This window comes from Salvelinus sp. IW2-2015, linkage group LG4q.1:29 (genome assembly GCF_002910315.2).
Source record: "Salvelinus sp. IW2-2015 linkage group LG4q.1:29, ASM291031v2, whole genome shotgun sequence".
NCBI classification, from domain to species: domain Eukaryota; kingdom Metazoa; phylum Chordata; class Actinopteri; order Salmoniformes; family Salmonidae; genus Salvelinus; species Salvelinus sp. IW2-2015.
Window position 1 is genome coordinate 40,426,262 of NC_036842.1, and position 23,816 is coordinate 40,450,077.

General features: G+C 44.3%; 1 protein-coding gene across 1 annotated transcript in view; it reads left to right on the plus strand.

Moving 5' to 3' along the window:
• The window catches only part of brsk2a (BR serine/threonine kinase 2a), a 463,140-nt gene that overhangs the window by 418,897 nt on the left and 20,427 nt on the right, over positions 1-23,816 (plus strand). Inside the window, exons 14-16 of the mRNA XM_070442906.1 lie at positions 10,217-10,277; positions 20,548-21,337; positions 21,930-21,978. Coding sequence (XP_070299007.1) covers positions 10,217-10,277; positions 20,548-21,337; positions 21,930-21,978 — 900 coding nt within the window. The remainder of the gene's footprint in view (positions 1-10,216; positions 10,278-20,547; positions 21,338-21,929; positions 21,979-23,816) is intronic.

Consider the following 23,816-nt stretch of genomic DNA (forward strand, 5'->3'; position numbering starts at 1 on the left):
GAAAACGAACTATACTTGATAACTAATAAAACAACAAACGATGTAGACAGACCTGAAACGACGAACTTACATATAACGTGAAGAACGCAAATAACAGGAACAGACTACATGAAACGAACAAACCGCAAACAGTCCCGTATGGTGTAACATCGACACAGACACAGGAGACAACCACCCACACACAAACATTGTGAACAGCCTACCTTAATATGACTCTCAATCAGAGGAAACGTCAAACACCTGCCTCTAATTGAGAGCCATACCAGGCAACCCAAAACCAACATAGAAACAGAAAACATAGAAATGCCCACCCAAACTCACGTCCTGACCAACTAACACATAAAACTAACAGAAAACAGGTCAGGAACGTGACATAACCCCCCCCCAAGGTGCGAATTCCGGGGGCACCAGCAGAAAGTCTAGGGAGGGTCTGGTGGGCATCTGACCACGGTGGTGGCTCAGGCTCTGGGCGAGGTCCCCACCCCACCATAGTCAATCCCAGCTTACGTCTACCCCCTATCAGACCACCTCTTATTTCCCCCACCTAATTTAAGGGACAACACCAAGATAAAGGACAGCTCCGGGACCAGGTAGCTCAGGACAAGAGGTAGCTCAGGACAGAGGGATAGATCAGGATAGAGAGGTAGCTCAGGATAGAAAGGTAGCTCAGGATAGAAGGGCAACTCCGGACTGAAGGGCAGCTCCGGACAGAGAGACAGCTCTGGACTGAGGGGCAGTTCTGGATTACAAACAGCTCATGGCTGCTGACGGCTCTGACGCTCATGGCAGGCTGACGCTCTGGACGCTCATGGCAGGCTACGCTCTGACGCTCATGGCAGGCTGACGGCTCTGGACGCTCAGTGCAGGCTGACGGCTCTGGACGCTCATGGCAGGCTGACGGCTCTGGACGCTCATGGCAGGCTGACGGCTCTGGACGCCATGGCGGCTGAGCCTGCTCTGGCTGCTGAGCTCGGACGCTCATGGCAGGCTGACGGCTCTGGACGCTCATGGCAGGCTGACGGCTCTGGACGCTCATGGCAGGCTACGGCTCTGACGCTCATGGCAGGCTGACGGCTCTGGACGCCATGCAGGCTGACGCTCTGGCTGCTCATGGCTCGCTGATGGCTCTGGCTGCTCATGGCTCGCTGGCGGCTCTGGCAGATCCTGTCTGGCTGGCGGCTCTGGCAGATTCTGTCTGGTTGCGGCTCTGGCAGATCCTGTCTGGTTGGCGGCTCTGGCAGATCCTGTCTGGTTGGTGGCTCTGGCAGATCCTGTCTGACGGACGGCTCTAGCGGCTCCTGTCTGGCGGGCGGCTCTAGCGGCTCCTGTCTGGCGGACGGCTCTGTAGGCTCATGGCAGACGGGCGGCTTTGCAGGCTCATGGCAGACGGGCGGCTTTGCAGGCTCATTGCAGACGGGAGGCTCAGACGGCGCTGGGGAGACGGATGGCTCAGATGGCGCTGGGAGACGGATGGCTCAGATGGCGCTGGGAGACGGATGGCTCAGATGGCGCTGGGAGACGGATGGCTCTGGCCGGATAAGGCGCACTGTAGACCTGGTGCGTGGTGCCGGAACTGGAGGCACCGGGCTAAGGACACGCACCTTCATGCTAGTGCGGGAGCAGGGACAGGGCACACTGGACTCTCAAAGCGTACTCTATACCTGGTGCGTGGTACCGGCACTGGTGGCACCGGGCTGAGGGCACGCACCTCAGGACTAGTACGGGGAGAAGTGACAGTTGTTACAGGACTCAGGAGACGCACAGGTGGCTAGTGCGTGGGGCCGGAACTGGAGGCACCGAACTGGATACACGCACTACAGGGAGAGTGCGTGGAGGAGGAACAGGGCTCTGGAAACGCATGGTAGCCTAGTGCGTAGTGTAGGCACTGTAGGTACTAGGCTGGGCGGGGAGGTGGCGCCGGAAATACCGGACGTGCAGGCGTACTGGCTCTCTTGAGCATTGAGCCTGCCCAACCTACCTGGTTGAATGCTCCCGGTCGCCCGACCAGTGCGGGAGGTGGAATAACCCGCACCGGGCTATGTAGGCGAACCGGGAAACCATGCGTAAAGCAGGTGCCATGTATGCCGGCCCGAGAAGACGCACTGGAGACCAGACGCGTTGAGCCGGCCTCATGACACCTGGCTCAATGCCCAATCTAGCCCTACCAGTGCGGGGAGTGGAATAACCCGCACCGGGCTATGCACACGTACAGGAGACACCCTGCGCTCTACTGCGTAACACGGTGTCTGCCCGTACTCCCGCTCTCCACGGTTAGCCTGGGAAGTGGGCGCAGGTCTCCTACCTGCCCTTGGCCCACTACCTCTTAGCCCCCCACAATAAATTTTTGGGAATATACTCACGGGCTTTTCAGGCTCCGTGCAAGACGCGTCCCCTCTAACGCCGGTTCCTCTCTCTCTTTTCCTCCGCTCTCCGAGTTGCCTCCAGCTGTTCCCATGGACGGTGATTCACTTTAGCCCATGGTCCTTCTCCGTATAAATTTGCTCCCAACTCCACAAGTCCTGTATACTTGCCCGTTGCTCGAAATTACGCTGCTTGGTTCTGGATTGGTGGGTGGTTCTGTAACGGCGTTCCTCCTCCTCTTCATCCGAAGAGGAGGAGCAGGGATTAAACCAAGGCGCAGCGTAGTGAAATGACATGATTTATTAAACAAACAAAACAGACGAAAACGAACTATACTTGATAACTAATAAAACAACAAACGATGTAGACAGACCTGAAACGACGAACTTACATATAACGTGAAAGACGCAAATAACAGGACAGACTACATGAAACGAACAAACCGCAAACAGTCCCGTATGGTGTAACATCGACACAGACACAGGAGACAACCACCCACACACAAACATTGTGAACAGCCTACCTTAATATGACTCTCATCACGAGAAACGTCAAACACCTGCCTCTAATTGAGAGCCATACCAGGCAACCCAAAACCAACATAGAAACAGAAAACATAGAAATGCCCACCCAAACTCACGTCCTGACCAACTAACACATAAAACTAACAGAAAACAGGTCAGGAACGTGACAAGGAGCTCAGATGCAAAAATTCATCACCTGATGAAGACAGCTTGGCTGTCGAAACGTTGGATATTACATTTTTGCATCTGAGCTCCTAGAGTGTGCGGCTCTCCTTTATTTTCAAGTTTTCTACTCCGCTAGCCAGCACCTCGCCTAAATAGGTGTGCGTTTCTTTTTCTTCTAGATTATCAGTAAGTAACCAGTATAAATACAGGTATTCTGGTTGGTAATGGTGTACTTGTCGAGGAAAATACTGCATAAGACATTGAGGAGACATTGAAGAGCCGAGTGGAGGATACTCACGTGTACATGGAGAGGAAACCATAGGTGGAGTTGACTCCTTACGTCTCGTAGTTGAACATCTCACTGGCATCCCAGACATTAGACTAATGGAGAGAGATACAAGGGAGTGGGGGTTGGTGTGTGTGTCACAGTGTGTGACCAGAGTGGTATACTATGAAGCAAGCTAGTCAGGGTTTTATAAAAGCTAGCCAACTTTAGTTAGCTTCCCATTCCAGGCCAGGCGTCATCCATACTACAATGTTATCACTCGCATATTATGAAAAACGGCTCCTGGTCTTCTTCTTCTAAGATATCATGGTGGTCCGTAAAGAAACGTTAGAGGTGCATGCCAACACCTACTGTACTGGAGTGTGTAGTCTCACAGCTTACAGACTAAATAAAWAAAAAATTCAACATTAAGAAAAACTAAACCTAATCATGTACTACTAAGAAGAGAAAAAAAGAGCCCTACTAACGACAAAGAGCTGTACCATTTTGAAAACCAACCACTTTAGACTGCCATTGACCACCATGTTGTTTCATTCCATTTTAAATTGTTATAGTCCACGGTAATACTTTTGGTGGCAGGTTATGTGCTATTATCAGACCTTCCAGGGAAAAAAACATGGAAATGAACCGAAAACTATGTTTTAAGTGAAATATTAGCATTTGTCTGAAGCCAAAAAAGACAGGAACTTCTAAGCTAATTTGAGTTTAGCACTAACAAGGCATTTTAGCATCAGCAACTTGACTACTGCTAGAGTACTGTACCTTTGTTGATCTACTGTACCTCAACAACAGATGTACTCACATTGGATGGGTTGATTAGGATTCAAACCTCTCAAACAGCCTAATGCATACTCTTAGAGCACCTTTACCCAATTAATGTACTTGTTAATGTAAACTTATATGATAAGTTTACATAAGATATGCATCTTATCATGTAAGATGCAMATCTGCCATTAGGGAATCTGTGCAATGATCCTAATCTTAATATATACAAATTGGTTCTTAAAGGGGCAAGCTGCAGTTCAAACAACAAAGCCACACCCACCACTGTTTTGGTAAAAATCTGAAGAATTGGGGGTGGAGAAATGTTACCACTCTCACATTCATAAGCCCTCTGGAAACAAAATAAAAATTTGGACCATGTTCAGAGGCTAACTTTTTTTTCTTAAAAATGACATTGTTTACAAACAATTGAGTTGATCAAGTACATTTTTGGGGTTCTGATTGGGTATGACAATTGGACTAAGCTCATGAGGCATTTATCATAGAAGTTGTAACTTCAAGAATCAATGGGTGTGTGTAAATAATTGAAAAGTAAAAAAATGTATGAAGCAATCACAGATTGACCCTTTAAATACTATACCTTATAAATGTTTCGAGCATAGCGTAACTTTCTTACCCTATCATAACCCAAAATATAAGGTTGCATTACTCCATTGTTTATAACAGGAACATAATCGAAATATGTTCAAAAGCTGTCAACTACACTACTGTTCAAAAGTTTGGGGTCACTTGAAATGTCCTTGTTTTTGAAAGTTAAGCAAAAAAATGTGTCCATTAAAATAACATCAAAATGATCAGAAATACAGTGTAGACATTGTTCATGATGTAAATGACTATTGTTGTCACGTTCCTGACCTGTTTTCTGTTGTTTTGTATGTGTTTGACGGTCAGGGCGTGAGTTTGGGTGGGTAGTCTTTGTTATGTGTTTCTGTGTTGGTTTAAGGGTGACCTGATATGGCTCTCAATTAGAGGCAGGTGGTTTTCATTTCCTCTGATTGAGAGCCATATTAAGGTAGGTGTTTTCACTTTGATTGTTGTGGGTGGTTGTCTCCTGTGTCTGTCTATGTTGCACCATACGGGACTGTTTTCGGTTTGTTTGTTCGTTTCGTTTTATGTAGTCATTTTTCCTGTTCGTGCGTTCTTCGAGTTACATGTAAGTTCTTACGTTCAGGTTTGTCTACATCGTTTTGTTATTTGTTAGTTTATTCAAGTATAGTTTGTTTTCGTCTTGTTTAAATAAATATCATGTCATATCACAACGCTGCGCCTTGGTCGAATCACTACTCCTCCTCTTCGTATGAAGAGGAGGAGGAACYCCGTTACAATTGTAGCTGGAAACGGCWGATTTTTATGGAATATCTACATCAGCAACCATCACTCCTGTGTTCCAATGGCACGTTGTGTTAGCTAATCCAAGTTTATCATTTTAAAAGGAGAATTGATCATTAGAAAACTATTTTGCAATTATGTTAGCACAGCTGAAAACTGTTGAGCTGATTAAAGAAGCAATACAACTGGCCTTCTTTAGACTAGAGTGAAGAGGCGACTCCGGGATGCTGGCCCTCAAGGCAGAGTTGGAGAAAAAAGCCATATTTCAAACTGGCCAATACAAGGAAAAGATGAAGATGGGCAAAAGAACACAGACACTGGACAGAGGAACTCTGCCTAGAAGGCCAGCATCCCGGAGTCGGCTCCTCACTGTTGACTTTGAGACTCATGTTTTGCGGGTACTATTTAATGAAGGTGCCAGTTGAGGACTTGTGACACTCTAATGTACTTGTCCTCTTGCTCAGTTGTGCACCGGGGCCTCCCACTCCTCTTTCTATTCTGGTTAGAGCCAGTTTGTGCTGTTCTGTGAAGGGAGTGGTACACAGCGTTGTATGAGATCTTCAGTTTCTAAGCAAATTTCTCACATGGAATAGCCTTCATTTCTCAGAACAAGAATAGACTGACGAGTTTCAGAAGAAAGTTCCTTTGTTTCTGGCCATTTTGAGCCTGTAATTGAACCGACAAATGCTGATGCTCCAGATACTCAACTAGTCTAGAGAAGGCCAGTTTAATTGCTTCTTTACAACAGTTTCKGCTGTGCTAACATAATTGCAAAAGGGGTTTCTAATGAATTAGCCTTTTAAAATMATAAACTTGGATTAGCTAACACAACGTGCCATTGGAACAACAAGAGGGAGGGTTGCTGATAATGGGCCTCTGTACACCTATGTAGATATTCCATCAAAAAGCAGCCATTTCCAGCTACGATAGTCATTTACAACATAAAACATGTCAACACTGTATTTCTGATCAATTTTATGTTATTTTAATGTCCCTTGTCCATTTCCCATCTGAAAAAGCTTATGTATAAAGCTAGGACAAAATGTAGCGTTAAGCAGCGGTTTCCCCCGGCACACATTACACCTAGTCCACGACCAGAAGTAATTTTGGGCTTAATCTGTGTCCGGGATAACCTCTCAATAACGTTTTAAATACATTTGTGGAATGGGATGATGTCTTACATGAAAAAGCACATTTACATTCAAGTACATTAATTGGGTAAACGTACTCTTAAGAGTATGGATTAGGCTGTTTGAGAGGTTTGAATCCTAATCAACCCATCCGATGTGAGTACATCTGTTGTTGAGGTACAGTAGATCAGTAAAGCTGCAGTACTCGAGCAGTAGTCAAGCTGCTGATGATGAAAAGCCGTGTTGGTGCATAGGTCAAATTAGATTTTGAATGTCCTGTCTTTATTGGATTTAGACAAGCTAATATGTCAGTAAACTGTTTTGTATTAATATGTAGATAATTGGAACTGTCAGGTTTAGCTGTTTGAATAAAGCAGAAAAGGGCATCTTAACTGACAAGGTCTCATCCCCACCCACTCATACACAGAAATACACTCAGATACACACAAATGTTTGTGTTAACAATAGCGAGGKTATGTACAGGGGGTACCGGTACAGAGTCAATGTGCGGGGCACCGGTTAGTCGAGGTAATTGAGGTAATATATACATGTGGGTAGAGTTATTAAAGTGATGTATGCATAGATAATAACAGAGAGTAGCATCAGTGTAAAAAGAAGGGGGTGTGGGGGGGCAATGCAAATAGTCTGAGTAACCATTTGATTAGATGTTCAGTAGTCTTATGGCTTGGGGGGTAGAAGCTGTTTAGAAGTCTCTTGAGCCTAGACTTGACGCTCCGGTATCGCTTGCCGTGCGGTAGCAGAGAGAACCAAACAATTGATTCCCATTCAAAATTCTATTTTCTTTAACTCCTAACCTTCAACCTAACCGTAACCGTAACACTAACCCAAACAATAATCCTAACCCTAACTCCTAACCTTAATTCTATTAGGTTTAAAGGTTTAGGGTTAAGGTTAGAGTTAGGTTTAACAGTTCAGAATTTTTTTATTTTGAATGGGAATACATTTTTACTCCCCAAAAAGTCCTGACAAGTAACAAAAACATGGCTGTGTGTGTGTGTGCGTGCGTGTGTAGTGGTGAGCTGGCGGGACTACAGTCAGAAGAACCCTACCTCCCCCTCATATTGGCTAGGGTGCCTGATGGTGTAGTAAAGTAGAGAGAAAAGCCAGAGAACACCTACACATTAACATGATGAACTTTGGTGAATAATACTAAACACCGTTGACTAAAATAAAACAGAGAAAAATGAAAGGTATCCTAAGAGCAGGATACCTTTCATAACCAGGTGGCGAATCGCATCTCTGCATGTCTGGCAGACATATCAGTGTGGATGACGGATCACCACCTCAAGCTGAACCTCGGCAAGACGGAGCTGCTCTTCCTCCCGGGGAAGGACTGCCCGTTCCATGATCTCGCCATCACGGTTYACAACTCCATTGTGTCCTCCTCCCAGAGTGCTAAGAACCTTGGCGTGATCCTGGACAACACCCTGTCGTTCTCAACTAACATCAAGGCGGTGACCCGTTCCTGTAGGTTCATGCTCTACAACATTCGCATTTGCCTCACACAGGAAGCGGCGCAGGTCCTAATCCAGGCACTTGTCATCTCCCGTCTGGATTACTGCAACTCGCTGTTGGCTGGGCTCCCTGCCTGTGCTATTAAACCCCTACAACTCATCCAGAACGCCGCAGCCCGTCTGGTGTTCAACCTTCCCAAGTTCTCTCACGTCACCCCGCTCCTCCGCTCTCTCCACTGGCTTCCAGTTGAAGCTCGCATCCGCTACAAGACCATGGTGCTTGCCTACGGAGCTGTGAGGGGAACGGCACCTCCGTACCTTCAGGCTCTGATCAGGCCCTACACCCAAACAAGGGCACTGCGTTCATCCACCTCTGGCCTGCTCGCCTCCCTACCTCTGAGGAAGTACAGTTCCCGCTCAGCCCAGTCAAAACTGTTCGCTGCTCTGGCACCCCAATGGTGGAACAAACTCCCTCACGACGCCAGGTCAGCGGAGTCAATCACCACCTTCCGGAGACACCTGAAACCCCACCTCTTTAAGGAATACATAGGATAAAGTAATCCTTCTAACCCCCCCCTCCCCCTTAAAAGAGTTAGATGCACTATTGTAAAGTGGTTGTTCCACTGGATATCATAAGGTGAATGCACCAATTTGTAAGTCGCTCTGGATAAGAGCGTCTGCTAAATGACTTAAATGTAAATGTACAAAGTCAATGTGCGGGGCACCGGTTAATRGAGGTAATATATACATGTAGGTAGAGTTACTAAAGTGAATTATGCATAGATAATAACTTAGAGTAGCAGCAGTGTAAAAACAAGGCGGGGGGCCAATGCAAATAGTCTGGGTAGCCATTTGGTTAGATGTTCAGTAGTCTTATGGCTTGGGGGGTAGAAACTGTTAAGACGCCTCGTGGACCTTAATTTGGCGCTCTGGTACCGCTTGTCGTGCTGTAGCAGAGAGAACAGTCTATGACTAGGGTGGCTGGAGTCTTTGACAAGTTTTATAGACTTACTCTGACACCGCCTGGTATAGAGGTCCTGGATGGCAAGAAGTTTGGCCCCTGTGATGTACTGGGCCGTACGCACTACTCTTTGTAGTGCCTTGCGGTCAGAGGCCGAGCAGTTGCCATACCAGGCAAGTGATGCAACCAGTCAGGATGCTCTCGATGGTGCAGCTGCAGAACCTTTTGAGGATCTGAGGACCCAGCAGTCTCCCTTTCCTCCATTTCTTTGGTTCAGCTCCAGTCTCCGGTTCAGCTCCATGTCAAAAAGTTCCATTGGAAATGTCTTCTCCCCTCCACAACCCTTGATCCTACCTGTGCTGTGTAGATTTCTGTCTAAAATAACTGATGAAGCTGAAAAGGAGGGAAGGTGAGGAAAAAGGGAGAGGGTGGAAAGGAATAGAGCGAGATAGATAGTGGGAGAAAAACAAACGAGTGAGATATCAAATCAAAAGAGTGAAAAAGAGGGAGGAGAGCAAAATAAAGGAGACAAGACATTCTTCTGACAGATCATGAACGTGCTGTCTGGGAGTTGATATAGTTGTGTGTGACGGAGACAGATTGTCCTGTGATTGTTCATTTTGGAGCACAGGTTATTGATGTCATCTGCTGGAATTTTCTGAAGAACAAAAACAAGACACATAGAAACCAAATGAATAGATGAGCTTTACTTCATGTGTGCCCCAGGAACCTTTTCACTGCCACAGAGAGAACAAATATTAAAAACAGCTTTAATTTGTTTGATTGGTCAAACGGAAAACACATCCGGGTTATACAATCAGATAAATGTCACATTTCTAGAGTGTTTTTTGTTTTCCGGAATGCACACTAATAATAAAACTCAAGATATGTGGGGAATGTTTTTCTGCAAATGTCTAATTGACGTCAAAAGTTGAATTTTAGATTTGAGTGAAGTTCACATTCAATGTAACCTTCTATGAATGTCCTGGTGTGAACCTGTTTGAATAGCTCAATGCTTCTAGAGGGCTTTGTAGCATCCTAGCTGTAGTGGTTAGTCTCATGTAATGCTTTTGCCAACTCCTTACCCTCTCACCTCAAACGCTGTCGTTTTCCATGTTTCTTTCTCTCTTAACACTGAGAATTTGATGTGTGTGTGTGTGTGTCTGTGTCTGTGTGTTCGTGCATGTGTGTGTCTTCCACAGGTCAAGGTCCATAAGTGGAGCATCTTCCGGTCTCTCCACTAGCCCTCTCAGCAGCCCACGGGTAAGTACCTCTCCCCAATCCCCCCGTCTCACCCCCTTTATCAGGACCCCTGTGTTTTCCCTCAGGCATCACACAATCCACCCTTAAACCTGCTGCCTGTCTACGCCTTGATTGGTATTTGTTTTTATGTCATCACATGAGACCAACACAGTCAGCGTAGCTAGATGCTCCTGACCAGGATAACTGAGGATAGGAGCTTGGCCTGAAACAAATACAGGATCTACACTGGAATTACTTAAGCATTAGTCATACAACATAGAATAAAAATGATAGTGCCCCTACTAATGCATGTGCCAGAGGCTGGTCTGGTGGTAGTGCTGCAGCCCCTGGACCACATTATGTCTCAGGTGGCAGGGGTTCGATTTACCAACGTTCCCAAGATCTTATGGCAATCTACGGTAACTTTGGTAATTTACACAAATAACTTTAAAGGATGTATTCCTATATAGTATAAATATATATACACTGCTCAAAAAAATAAAGGGAACACTAAAATAACACATCCTAGATCTGAATGAATGAAATATTCTTATTAAATACTTTTTTCTTTACATAGTTGAATGTGCTGACAACAAAATCACACAAAAATTATCAATGGAAATCAAATTTATCAACCCATGGAGGTCTGGATTTGGAGTCACACTCAAAATTAAAGTGGAAAACCACACTACAGGCTGATCCAACTTTGATGTAATGTCCTTAAAACAAGTCAAAATGAGGCTCAGTAGTGGTGTGGCCTCCACGTGCCTGTATGACCTCCCTATAACGCCTGGCATGCTCTTGATGAGGTGGCGGATGGTCTCCTGAGGGATTCTCTCCCAGACCTGGACTAAAGCATCCGCCAACTCCTGGACAGTCTGTGGTGCAACGTGGCGTTGGTGATAGAGCGAGACATGATGTCACAGATGTGCTCAATTGGATTCAGGTCTGGGGAACGGGCGGGCCAGTCCATAGCATCAATGCCTTCCTCTTGCAGGAACTGCTGACACACTCCAGCCACATGAGGTCTAGCATTGTCTTGCATTAGGAGGAACCCAGGGCCAACCGCACCAGCATTGGTCTCGCAAGGGGTCTGAGGATCTCATCTCGGTACCTAATGGCAGGCAGGCTACCTCTGGCGAGCACATGGAAGGCTGTGCGGCCACCCAAAGAAATACCACCCCACACCATGACTGACCCACCACCAACCGGTCATTCTGGAGTATGTTGCAGGCAGCAGAACGTTCTCCAAGGCGTCTCCAGACTCTGTACATCTGTCACATGTGCTCAGTGTGAACCTGCTTTCATCTGTGAAGAGCACAGGGCGCCAGTGGCGAATTTGCCAATCTGGTGTTCTCTGGCAAATGCCAAACGTCCTGCACGGTGTTGGGCTGTAAGCACAACCCCCACTGTGGACGTCGGCGCCTCATACCACCCTCATGGAGTCTGTTTCTGACCGTTTGAGCAGACACATGCACATTGTGGCCTGCTGGAGGTCATTTTGCAGGGCTCTGGCAGTGCTCCTCCTGCTCCTCCTTACACAAAGGCGGAGGTAGCGGTCCTGCTGCTGGGTTGTTGCCCTCCTACGGCCTCCTCCACGTCTCCTGATGTACTGGCCTGTCTCCTGGAGCGCCTCCATGCTCTGGACACTACGCTGACAGACACAGCAAACCTTCTTGCCACAGCCCGCATGATGTGCCATCCTGGATGAGCTGCAATACCTGAGCCACTTGTGTGGGTCGTAGACTCCGTCTCATGCTACACTAGAGTGAAAGCACCGCCAGCATTCAAAATGACCAAAACATCAGCCAGGAAGCATAGGAACTGAGAAGTGGTCTTGTGGTCACCACCTGCAGAACCACTCCTTTATTGGGGGTGTCTTGCTAATTGCCTATAATTTCCAACTGTTGTCTATTCCATTTGCACAACAGCATGTGAAATTTATTGTCAATCAGTGTTGCTTCCTAAGTGGACAGTTTGATTTCACAGAAGTGATGATTGGAGTTACATTGTGTTGTTTAAGTGTTCCCTTTATTTTTTTGAGCAGTGTATATATATCTGTGTATAAATTGTCCATGAAGTTCTAGTGGATACCCCATATGGTTCTAGAAAAAATTGCCATTATTTTTCAATTAACTCTGCAACTCTTCCAACTATTGACTTTTTTCACAATTGCCACCAATTTGGCAGCAAAACATTTACAATAAAGACATAATTGACATCGTAAAATGAAAAAAAGTGTGTACATTATCTTTATTGAGGATATTTAATGCTGAAATGCTCATTAAACACCAATGGTATTCATAAAACGTATTAATTTTATTTAGGATAATGTTTTACAACTTCATCATTCTATTTTATTATTTAATATATTATATATATATAAAACATAATAAATATATCATAAATAAAAAATATATATAATATATAACAAATATATAATAATAAATATGTATTATTTATATATTATTTTAATATTTTTGTGTTATTATATGTGATAAGGCCACACAGAGGGCCAGAGATAATTACAGACACCTGTGATAATCTGAAGTCCCCAAAAAAGCCACTTGATGTCATCTGATAAAAAGATTTTAAAAAGTTACCAAATACCTAGTTAGTTTACTGGTAAAGTTTCCAGCTCCCATTGCAACCCTATGCCACTCACTTCCTGTACTAGTTCCCTCTCACCTACAGTGCCTTGCAAAAGTATTCGTCCCCCTTGGCGTTTTTCCTATTTTGTTACATTACAACCTGTAATTTAAATTGATTTCATGTCATGGACATACACAAAATAGTCCAAATTGGTGAAGTGAAATGAAAAAAATGAAAAGCGGAAAATTTGTGTGTGCATATGTATTCACCCCTTTGCTATGAAGCCCCTAAATAAGATCTGGTGCAACCAATTACCTTCAGAAGTCACATAATTAGTTAGATTGCACACAGGTGGACTTTATTTAACTGTCACATTATCTGTCACATGATCTCAGCATATACCTGTTCTGAAATGCCCCAGAGTCTGCAACACCACCAAGCAAGCGGCACCATGAAGACCAAGGAGCTCTCCAAAGAGGTCAGGGACATAGTTGTGGAGAAGTACAGATCASGGTTGGGATATAAAAAAAAATATCCTAAACTTTGAACATCCCACGAAGCACCATTAAATCCATTATAATCTTTTTTTTTTAATATGGCACCACAACAAACTTGCCAAAACTCATGGACCAGGCAAGGAGGGCATTAATCAGAGAAGCAACCAAAGATAACCCTGAAGGAGGTGCAAAGCTCCACAGCAGAGATTGGAGTATCTGTCGATAGGACCAATTTAAGCTGTACACTCCACAGAGCTGGGTTTTACGCAAGAGTGGCCAGAAAAAAGCCATTGCTTAAAGAAAAAAATGATCAATCACGTTTTGTGTTCGCCAAAAGCATGTGGGAGACCTCCCCAAACATATGGAAGAAGGTACTCTGGTCAGATGAGACTAGAATTGAGCTTTTTGGCCATCAAGGAAAGTGCTATGTCTGGCGCAAACCCAACACCTCTCATCTGAGAAAACCATCCCCACAGTGAAGCATGGTGGTGGCAGCATCATGCTGTGGGGATGTTTTTCATTGGCAGGGACMGAGAAACTGGTCAGAATTGAAGCAATGATGGATGGCGCTAAATACAGGAAAATTATTGAGGGAAACCTGTTTCAGTCTTCCAGAGATTTGAGACTGGGACGGAGGTTCACCTTCCAGTAGGACAATGACCCTAAGCATACTGCTAAAGCAACACTCGAGTGGTTTAAGGGGACACATTTAAATGTATTGGAATGGCCTAGTCAAAGCCCAGACCTCAATCCATTTGAGAATCTGTGGTATGACTTAAAGATTGCTATACACCAGCGGAACCCATCCAACTTGAAGTAGCTGGAGCAGTTTTGCCTTGAAAAATGGGCAAAAATCCAAGTGGCTAGATGTGCCATAGAGACATACCCTAAGAGACTTGCAGCTGTAATTGCTGCAAAAGGTGGTTCTACAAAGTATTGACTATGGGGGGTGAATAGTTATGCACGCTCAAGTTCAGTTTTTTTGTCTTATTTCTTGTTTGTCACACAATAAAAAATATTTTGCATCTTCAAAGTGATAGGCATGTTGTGTAAATCAAATGATCCACCCCCCCAAAAAATCTATTTTAATTCCAGGTTGTAAGGCAACAAAATAGGGAAAATGCCAAGGGGGTGAATACTTTCGCAAGCCACTGTATCTCCCGATTGAAAATAAATAAACGATGCCATTGGGCAATAGCAAAGAAAAAATAGTTATGTTTCTTTTTGGATATACATAGATATTTACATAACGGTTTAGATTATTTTGACGTAACGTGTTTGCAGTATTTGCGTATGACGTGAAGTCTTTTCACACAATACTACATATAATTTCATAATACAGATTCAAGATGGACATTTAGGTTAACAGAGAGCTGTGTCACTGAGTTTAGCTCTATGGCTTACCATTCACTCCATTAGGCTTTGTGTGAGGCCTGCTCTCTCCCACCAAGTTGAGATAAATCCCATAGGGCACCCTGCATGGAGCCACACACACACGCACACTTGCATGCTTGCATGCACACACACACACACACTTGTATGCATACACACCCACACACTAAAAATAACCAAGCGTTACTATTTTCTTCTTAAAGCCCCTCTCTCTTTTCTGTCAAGATTCTTCTGTTATTATCCTGTCTTCTGTTCTCCATGGAACTGAGACACGTAGAAATCCAGCTCAGGGAATTCTGAAAAATACAAAATCCCAGTTTTTCCTGATTAGCACAAGGGGAAGGTTTGTAGACTTTTTCGTCCAACTAGACTGAGGCTAGAAGGTTAGCCAGACTACCAGGATGAGCTGCTTGCGCCACACACACACACACACACATGCACATGTGCGCACACACACACAAACATGTTAGCAAGCACACACGCAGCCTCTCAGGGTGATCTGAAAGGAAAATTGATTCCTGAAATCCAGCCTTAAACTGGGATGCTGGTTTCATGAAGTGATTCCATGTAAAAGATGTTCAAGGCATTTGCTCAAGTTCCTGTTGGGCTGTAAGGCAAGGGTTTCCCAGGACACAGGGAGTGAGTGAATATATAGTTGTTCAATATAGACCCACACCAATGGAAATAGATTAGCACGAGAAGGCTTGCACACACACACACACACACACACACACACACACACACACACACCAAATTAAATGTAACCATTGATGCTGTTGCAACAATCAAATAAAAAAAAATACTATTTTTACTAAGGAAGTCATTGAGCTGTTTAGGGGGAGTTTAGAAATTGGTCTATAATTGCTGAGGGCTGAAGGATGTGCTTTTCTTAAGAAGTTGTTTCATTATCAACCGTGACAAAATAGTCCATATTGACTCTGGATGTTGGGGAGGGACTAGCAGTATAGACTCAGATCTGTCAGATTGTCTGCCTAAGCTGATACCCAACCTAATTGACAATATCTTGTCTCTGAAGTACACTGCAAACTTTTCACATTTAGACGTTGACAACAGATCGTAAGGGGTAGAGGGAGCAGAATGAATATGGCTTTCAATAGTTGAGAAGAGCACCCTAGGATTATTCTGATTGTCAGTGATCAATTTAGAGAAATTAGCTCGTCTAGCATTTGGGAATTCCCAAATGGAAATTTCTCTTTGACACTGTCATGAAGCATTATGACCATCTTGTGTCACTTGGACTAAGAAAATGCACTTTATGACACTGTCAATAAGCATTATGACCATCCTGTGCCATTTTACTTGGACTAAGAAAGTATACTTTAGGACAGCATTGGGAAGGTGCATGTCTGACATCAATGTGTGCGTAATTACAATGATAATTTAACATGGTCAATTTCAGAAAGTGTTAAATGTCCTAAACATACTGTTGACAAGTAGGCTATGGTGTAATGGAATGTTTTGTTGTGTGTGGTAGGTTTTGTGGCATTTGACACTCTTATGTAGGTGTCATAACCAGCCATAAAATAACGCAATATATGTCACAACATATCTAAATATTTGTGTCATGACAGTATTATGACCATATTATGACCGGTTATGACAAGTTATGTCAGCTGTTATGATACATTTTGACATGGTTATGACTGTGTCATAAAGTGTTATGACACTTGGTGTCAAGTAAAGTGTTTACAATTTTTTTTAAATCTTCTTCTTCTTCTGAGTGGCAGCCCACAGGTACAATGTGTGAAGTCATTAATAGAAAATATTAAACAAAATATGAATTAAATACACATTGTCACAAAAAAAAATGTAATTACTTAAAAGACACACCTTTTTAGCTGACCTTTTACTTAGGGTGCTTTTAGTCATTCTATCTATTTTATCCCATTCTCTATATCTTATTTACTTGTATTTATTTTATTTTATTCTCTCTGTTTTATAATTGTTTTACTATTTTGATTCACCTCATTTAGAAAACTATTTCGTTTTTTTTTAAATCTTTCTCAACTTTTATTATTCTATTTTGTGAAGCACTTTGAAATACATCCAGCGTAAGCAATGTACTCTATAAATAAACCTTTTTTTATTTTTATTAAAAGAGACATTTAGAAGCCATTTCTCCATGAGTTTTCACCTCTGTAGCTAGGTTTCCACCCAATTGGCGACATTTTCATGAGAATATAAAAAAATGTGCAAAAAGAAAATATGCACATTTTCCCTCCAGTGGTATGTTTCCAACAAACTGACTTGTTGCAGATTAAAATCAGTGCCTGATGATGCGGTGCACACAAAGTTTTTAGGTACCGAATACAAATCTAAATCAATGTGTTTCCATTGCACTTTCAACTCTACTGATAGTTTTGGTCACAAAAACTGTGTTAAATAGCAAATGTGCCTACTCTGGTCATGGCACATGTGCTCTAGGCAACAACTTGCAGATACAGGCTTGTCTACCTGATGAGATTGAGTGAGAATATTTGTATTTACAGTGTATTCAGACCACTTCACTTTTTCCACATTTTGTTACTTTATAGCCTTATTTCTAAAATGGGTAAAAAAAAAAAACGTAATACAAATAAAAAACAGAAATATCTTATTTATGTATTTACGTATTCAGACCTTTTGCTATGAGACACGAAAATGAGTTCAGGTGCATCCTGTTTCCATTGATCATCCTTAAGATGTTTCTACAACTTGTTTGGAGTCCACCTGTGGTAAATTCAATTGATTGGACATGATTTGGAAAGGCACACACCTGTCTATATAAGGTCCCAGAGTTGACAGTGCATGTCAGAGCAAAAACCAAGCCATGAGGTCGAAGGAATTATCCGTATAGCTCAGAGACAGGATTGTGTCGACACACAGATCTTGGGAATGGTACCAAAACATTTCTGCAGCATTGAATGCCCCAAGAACACAGTGGCCTCCATCATTCTTAGACAGAAMAAGTTTAGAACCACCAAGACTCTTCTAGAGCTGGCCTCCCGGCCAAACTGAATAATCAGGGGAGAGGGGCTTTTGTCAGGAAGGTGACCAAGATCCCGATGGTCACTCTGACAGAGCTCCAGAGTTCCTCTGTGGAGATGGGAGAACCTTCCAGAAGGACAATCATCTCTGCCGCACTCCACCAATCAGGCCTTATTGTACAGTGGCCAACCGTAAGCCACTTCACAGTAAAAGGCACATGAGAGCACGCTTGGAGTTTGCCAAAAGGCACCTAAAGACTCTCAGACCATGAGAAACAATATTCTCCGGTCTGATGAAACCAAGAACTCTTTGGCCTGAATGCCTAGCGTCACGTCTATAGGAAACTTGGCACCATCCCTATGTTGAAGCAGGCACTGGGAGACTAGTCAGGATCGAAGGAAAGATGAATGAAGCCAAGTACAGAGAGATCATTGATGAAAACCTGCTCCAGAGCGCTCAGGACCTCAGACTGGGGCGAAGYTTCACCTTCCAACAGGACAATGACCCTAAGCATACAGCCAAGAGAACGCAGGAGTGGCTTCGGGATGAGTCTCTGAATATCTTTGAGTGGCCCAGCAAGAGCCCGGACTTGAACCCGATCGAACATCTCTGGAGAGAACTGAACATAGCTGTGTAGCAACACTCCCCATCCAACCTGACASAGCTTGAGAGGATCTGCAGAGAAAAATGGGAGAAACTCCCCAAATACAGGTGTGCCAAGCTTGTAGTGTCATACACCAGCACGCTCGATGCTGTAATCGCTGCCAAAGGTGCTTCAACAAAGTACTGAGTAAAGGGTGTAAATACTTATGTAAATGTTATATTTCAGTTTCCTTTTTCAAAAATGAGCAAACATTTCTAAAAACCTGTTTTTGCTTTGTCTTTATTGGGTATTGTGTGTAGATTGATGGAGGAAAAAAATGATTTAATCAATTTTACAATTAAGACGAACGTAACAAAACGTGGAAAAAGTCAAGGGGTCTGAACACTTTCCGAAAGCACTGTATTTAATACGTACCCTAATAAACTGCATGATTTCCCGAGTCGTAGTGGGAGGACCACAAACCATATCATTGTGTGACTCCAAGTTTACTTTAACATGATGGTTATTATATCAATATTTGCGCATAAAGGCGTTTCCATTGCCATTTCTCGCATAATGCATTTTACAGACACAAAAAGAGATCCCACCACGTCGAACAAACAAATMATCTGTCTAACATTTTACCGAAACTCCCTGATTCCATCATAGCTGTCATGATTCTATTTTATATGGTACGACTTTATTCACATTAAAACTGTGGATGGAAACGTGGTTTGTGTCTCACTTGAGAGTGTTTGTCACTACATGATCAGAAGAAGGTGTGCACTCATAACTCTGAAGTATTTTAAAAAGTTGTTGGCAACCAGCAGTTGAAACAATAGCAAAACTTTTCCCCCGCCCGTTTCAGTAAAAAGCTGAGGGACTGGGCTGGAGAAATGTAACCACTCTTAAATTCATAGTCAGAGCTATGCAAGGACTGACCATCCATCATATAAAAAAAGAATAGTTCGAACTGCATTTTAAAGCTTTATAGTATTTGTTTACATTTACTTTGTTTACAAACATTGGAGTTAAACAAGCTCAGGCCTAGATTCAATCAAATCAAGCATTAACCGGTGATAGCTGACACCTGCATAGCTGTTTTGGCAGTGTCGGAGGTGTAACTGCGTCGGAGCTGTAATGTCGTTGTGCAGCTGCTCTTGGTCATTGTTACGAATCCACACCCGTCCCACTCGTGTTAGAAGTTCAGAACGAGAAAGTACAGGCTATATAGAAATGATGACGCTCAAATTGACTACCATTCAACGAAATAGTGAGGATTTCTATCAGCCTAATCGAGGTGTAGATTACATCTTTTACGTTCCAGTGTTCGCTTGAAAACAAGGCTGCGTTGGATTTGTCTTCACGCGACTCCGTGCTGCCAATGTCAATGTCAGCTTTAGATATAATGCCGTGAGCTGCTTGTGGATTTGACCCATCTAAGTAAGTTCCAARTCGGACACCGTCAAAACATCAGCTATGCGGACATAGGCTAAAACGGATCTGATTGAATTAGGCCCTTATAGTTTGGGTTCTGATGMGGTACAACGGTTGAGCTTAGCGCACGAGGCACTAATAAGTTATATTCTTCAAGAATCAATGGTTACATATCATTCATTTATAAGTCCAAAAATGGATGCGGGAACTGCAGATTGCCCCTTTAAAGAATCAAAAGGTTTACCAGGCCAAGTGTCCATGGTGTTCATGTCTCAGCAAAAGCCTTGCTCACACAGCTAGCCTGCCTTGTCTTTCACCTTTCTGTGTGTGTTTGCTTGCTTTTGGCACTGACAGCACATCACCTTATGTCACATGCCAATATAAAGTCATACTTTTGCACTTTTTTTAACATCTTGTCTGTTTTGAATGCTTGCGATGTTGTTGTTTTGTTTTTTTGTTTACATTGTTTGTCCCATGGTCTTGTTGCCTTTCTACTTGGCCGATTGGCTGAATGAGCTAACCGACTCCGTGTTTGTTCTTCTTTTGTCTTTTTCTTTATATTCCCCTCCCTCCATCCATCCATCATTACTGTATCACACCTCGCCTGCCTATCTGTGCCTGGCTGTCTTTCTCGCTGCTTGCTTTGTGGCTGTTTGCTCTGTGTTGCATCTGCATGTGTGGGCGGGCATCGTGTGTGTATTCGTCTGTGTGTGTTGTGTGTATCTGTGTGTCTTTGTGCGCCCCCTGCTTTTGGTACTGTTCATATTATGTGTATGCTCCCTTCTTTCTACCCAAAATGTAGCCTCTCAGAAAGTTCTGTGTCCCCCCCCGGTCTCCAGACTTCTCCCAGTCGCCAAACTCCAGCCCCTGCCCCTCCCCCGAGCCCCTTGCCCCCCACACCAACTGGACAGTTGCCCACCGCGCCCCCACCCCCAACTCCCTGGCCCCGGACAGCGGGCAGCTGCTACCACCCGACCCCAGAAACCAAACCCTCCCGGCCAAGCCCAAACTGCTGCCCAAGCCCATTGCGTCCACCCACTCCAACCCCCTTCCGGAGACCCCCTCCCTCGGCCCAGTGATGGCACCCCCCAAGTCGGAGACCTCTACCCCCTGCCAGCCCCCATCCCCCTCCTCCTCTGCCACCTCTGTCACATCTCTCAGAGTACCCCCGAGCAGCCCCATGGGGCAGCGGTGCCCTGCTCTCACCACGCCCTCCCCCACAACCCCCCAGCTCTCTGTCACCCATGCCCCCGACGCAGTGCCCCTCTCGCCCATTCGATGGCACCCCTTCCACCCAGTGGCGCCCTCGCCCACCCCCTCGCCCACACCCTCTCCCTCTCACTCGGGCACTGACTACGGTCCCAAATCTATCCCCCTCATACAGGTTACCCCTCACCCATCCCCCCGGGGCAGCCCCCTCCCCACCCCCAAGGGCACCCCTGTGCACACACCCAAGGAGAGCCCGGCGGGTACGCCCAACCCCACGCCGCCCCCCAGCCCATCTATCGGCGGCATGCCCTGGAGGACACGCCTCAACTCCATCAAGAACAGCTTCCTGGGCTCGCCGCGCTTTCACCGCAGGAAACTGCAAGGTACTGAGGGAGGAAAAAGCACAGAAATGGGTTTCCTAAAGCCTTCAAAGTTAAAATGGTAATTCCTTTTTGTTCAGAACTCAGCTGCACAGCTGCGAGAAAACAATTATAAAATCAATGTTTGACAGTCAATCTTTTGTGAGTGAATGAACAACATTCGTTGCATTAAGAACTTTGTTGTTCTGAGTATAGATCTGCAAGAGAAATGAAGAACTACTTTAGCTATGAAGTCTTTGGGAAACCTAGCTCTGATTGTTACTTTATGAGAGCAGGCTGCATGCATTTGGGCTCCCGGGTGGAGCAGCGGTCTAAGGCACTGCATCTCCGTGTTAGAGGCGTCACTACAGACCCTTGTTCGATTCGAGGCTGTATCACAACCGGCTGTGATTGGGCGTCCCACAGGACGGCGCACAATTGGCCCAGCGTTGTCTGGATTAGGGTTTGGCCGGGGTAGGCCGTCATTGTAAATGAGAATTTGTTCTTAACTGACTTGCCTAGTTAAGTAAAGGTTAAAAAAAATGCAACAAGCTTTTGATCCCCTCTCTAACCTTTTCGCTTTCTCTGACCTGTGACCTTGCTTCTCTCTACCCAGTTCCCACACAAGAGGAGATGTCCAGCCTCACACCAGAGTCTTCCCCAGAGTAAGTACCTTTTACCCATCCTCTCCATCTCAACACAACACAGTCCTTACATACGACACACTGACTAACGTAACACGCATACAAACACAGCATCACCCCAGAGTAAGTACCTTTACCTGTCTTATCCAATTCCACACAACACAACACAGTACACACATACCAACAAAGTAGTATTAATAGAGCCCTTAGGAGTAATAGTAGAACCCTTACAACAGGGATCATCAACTAGGTTCAGCCGTGGGCCAATTTRTTCTTGAGCTGATGGTCAAGTGTGTAGACTGCAAATTGACCGCAATAAGCCCAAACAGATACAATATTTGATTAAAACGCCATCATTTCAAACCTTGCTTACGTTTATATACAATCACGTGTTTCTCTATTATGTGATGGAATACTTGGGAACAGATTTCCAAAATTAAATCACTTGGAGCTGATATCCTGGTGTCTTTTCTGTCCAACAATGAAAATAAAATAAAAAGTTATGTGTATATATATATATATATATATATATATATATATATATATATATATTTACATTTAAATTAAATAAAACTAGTTGGGGAACCCGACTTAAGAGCAATAGAAGACAGAACGTAGGACCAATAGATTACCCCTTAAAATACTTTAGGAACAATAGAAAATGCCTTAGGAGTGATAGTAGCGCTCTTAGGAGCAATGTAAGGGCAGCATCTCACCAGACTCATCCCCAGAGTAAGTATTCAGACTCATCCCCACTTCATCTCTCTCTCTCTCGCACTCTCTCTCGCACTCTCTCTCGCACTCTCTCTCGCACTCTCTCTCGCTCTCTCTCTCAAAATGAGAATCAAAATTGTCAACGGGACAACAGTAACCAAGTGTCAAAATAACCATACATTCAACAATAAGCATACAGTAGAGTACATGTGCAGGTTGGTCTGTCAGACACTGTCCCTCAACTTATGGCAGCCAGCCCACAGCTCTCTGCGTCCTCGAAAAAATAAGGATGGGTAGCCTACTCTCATCAGAGAGGTCTTTGAAACCTTGAATAAGGGTTTCAAATTTTGGGAAATGACACTCTCTAATTGTTTTATATTTTTGACATTTTACATTTACATTTACATTTAAGTCATTTAGCAGACGCTCTTATCCAGAGCGACTTACAAATTGGAAAGTTCATACATATTCATCCATATTCATCCTGGTCCCCCCGTGGGGAATGAACCCACAACCCTGGCGTTGCAAGCGCCATGCTCTACCAACTGAGCCACACGGGACCATTTTGTCAGGAAATGCAGCTCCGTCTCAGGTTCTCAGGGAAATATGTGTTTCTAATACGGTAATACATCTGGCAGGAGGTTAGGAAGTGTAGCTCAGTGTCCACCTCATTTTGTGGGCAGTGTGCACATAGCCAATCTTGTCTTGAGAGCCAGGTCTGCCTACGACGGCCTTTCTCAATGAGCCTGTAATCAAACCCACAAATGCTGACTGTCACGCCCTTTGGTTTGGTCAGGGTGTGATTTGGGGTGGGCATTCTATGTTTTGTTTTCTATGTTTCTGTATTTCTATGTTTGGGCCGGGTATGGTTCTCAATCAGGGACAGCTGTCTATCGTTGTCTCTGATTGGGAATCATACTTAGGCAGCCTTTTTTCCCACCTATGTGTGGGTAATTATTATTTTCCGTGTGTGTTTGTGTGCGCCACGGTTGCGTCACGTTCATTGCTGTTTACCTGTTTGTTAAGGTTTTCACTCCTATTAAAAGATGTGGAACTACATGCACGCTGCGCCTTMGTTGATTTWTGACAGGGGGTTTGAGGATAGCGAGCGTGACAGAGACGCTCCAGACACTCAATTAGTCTAA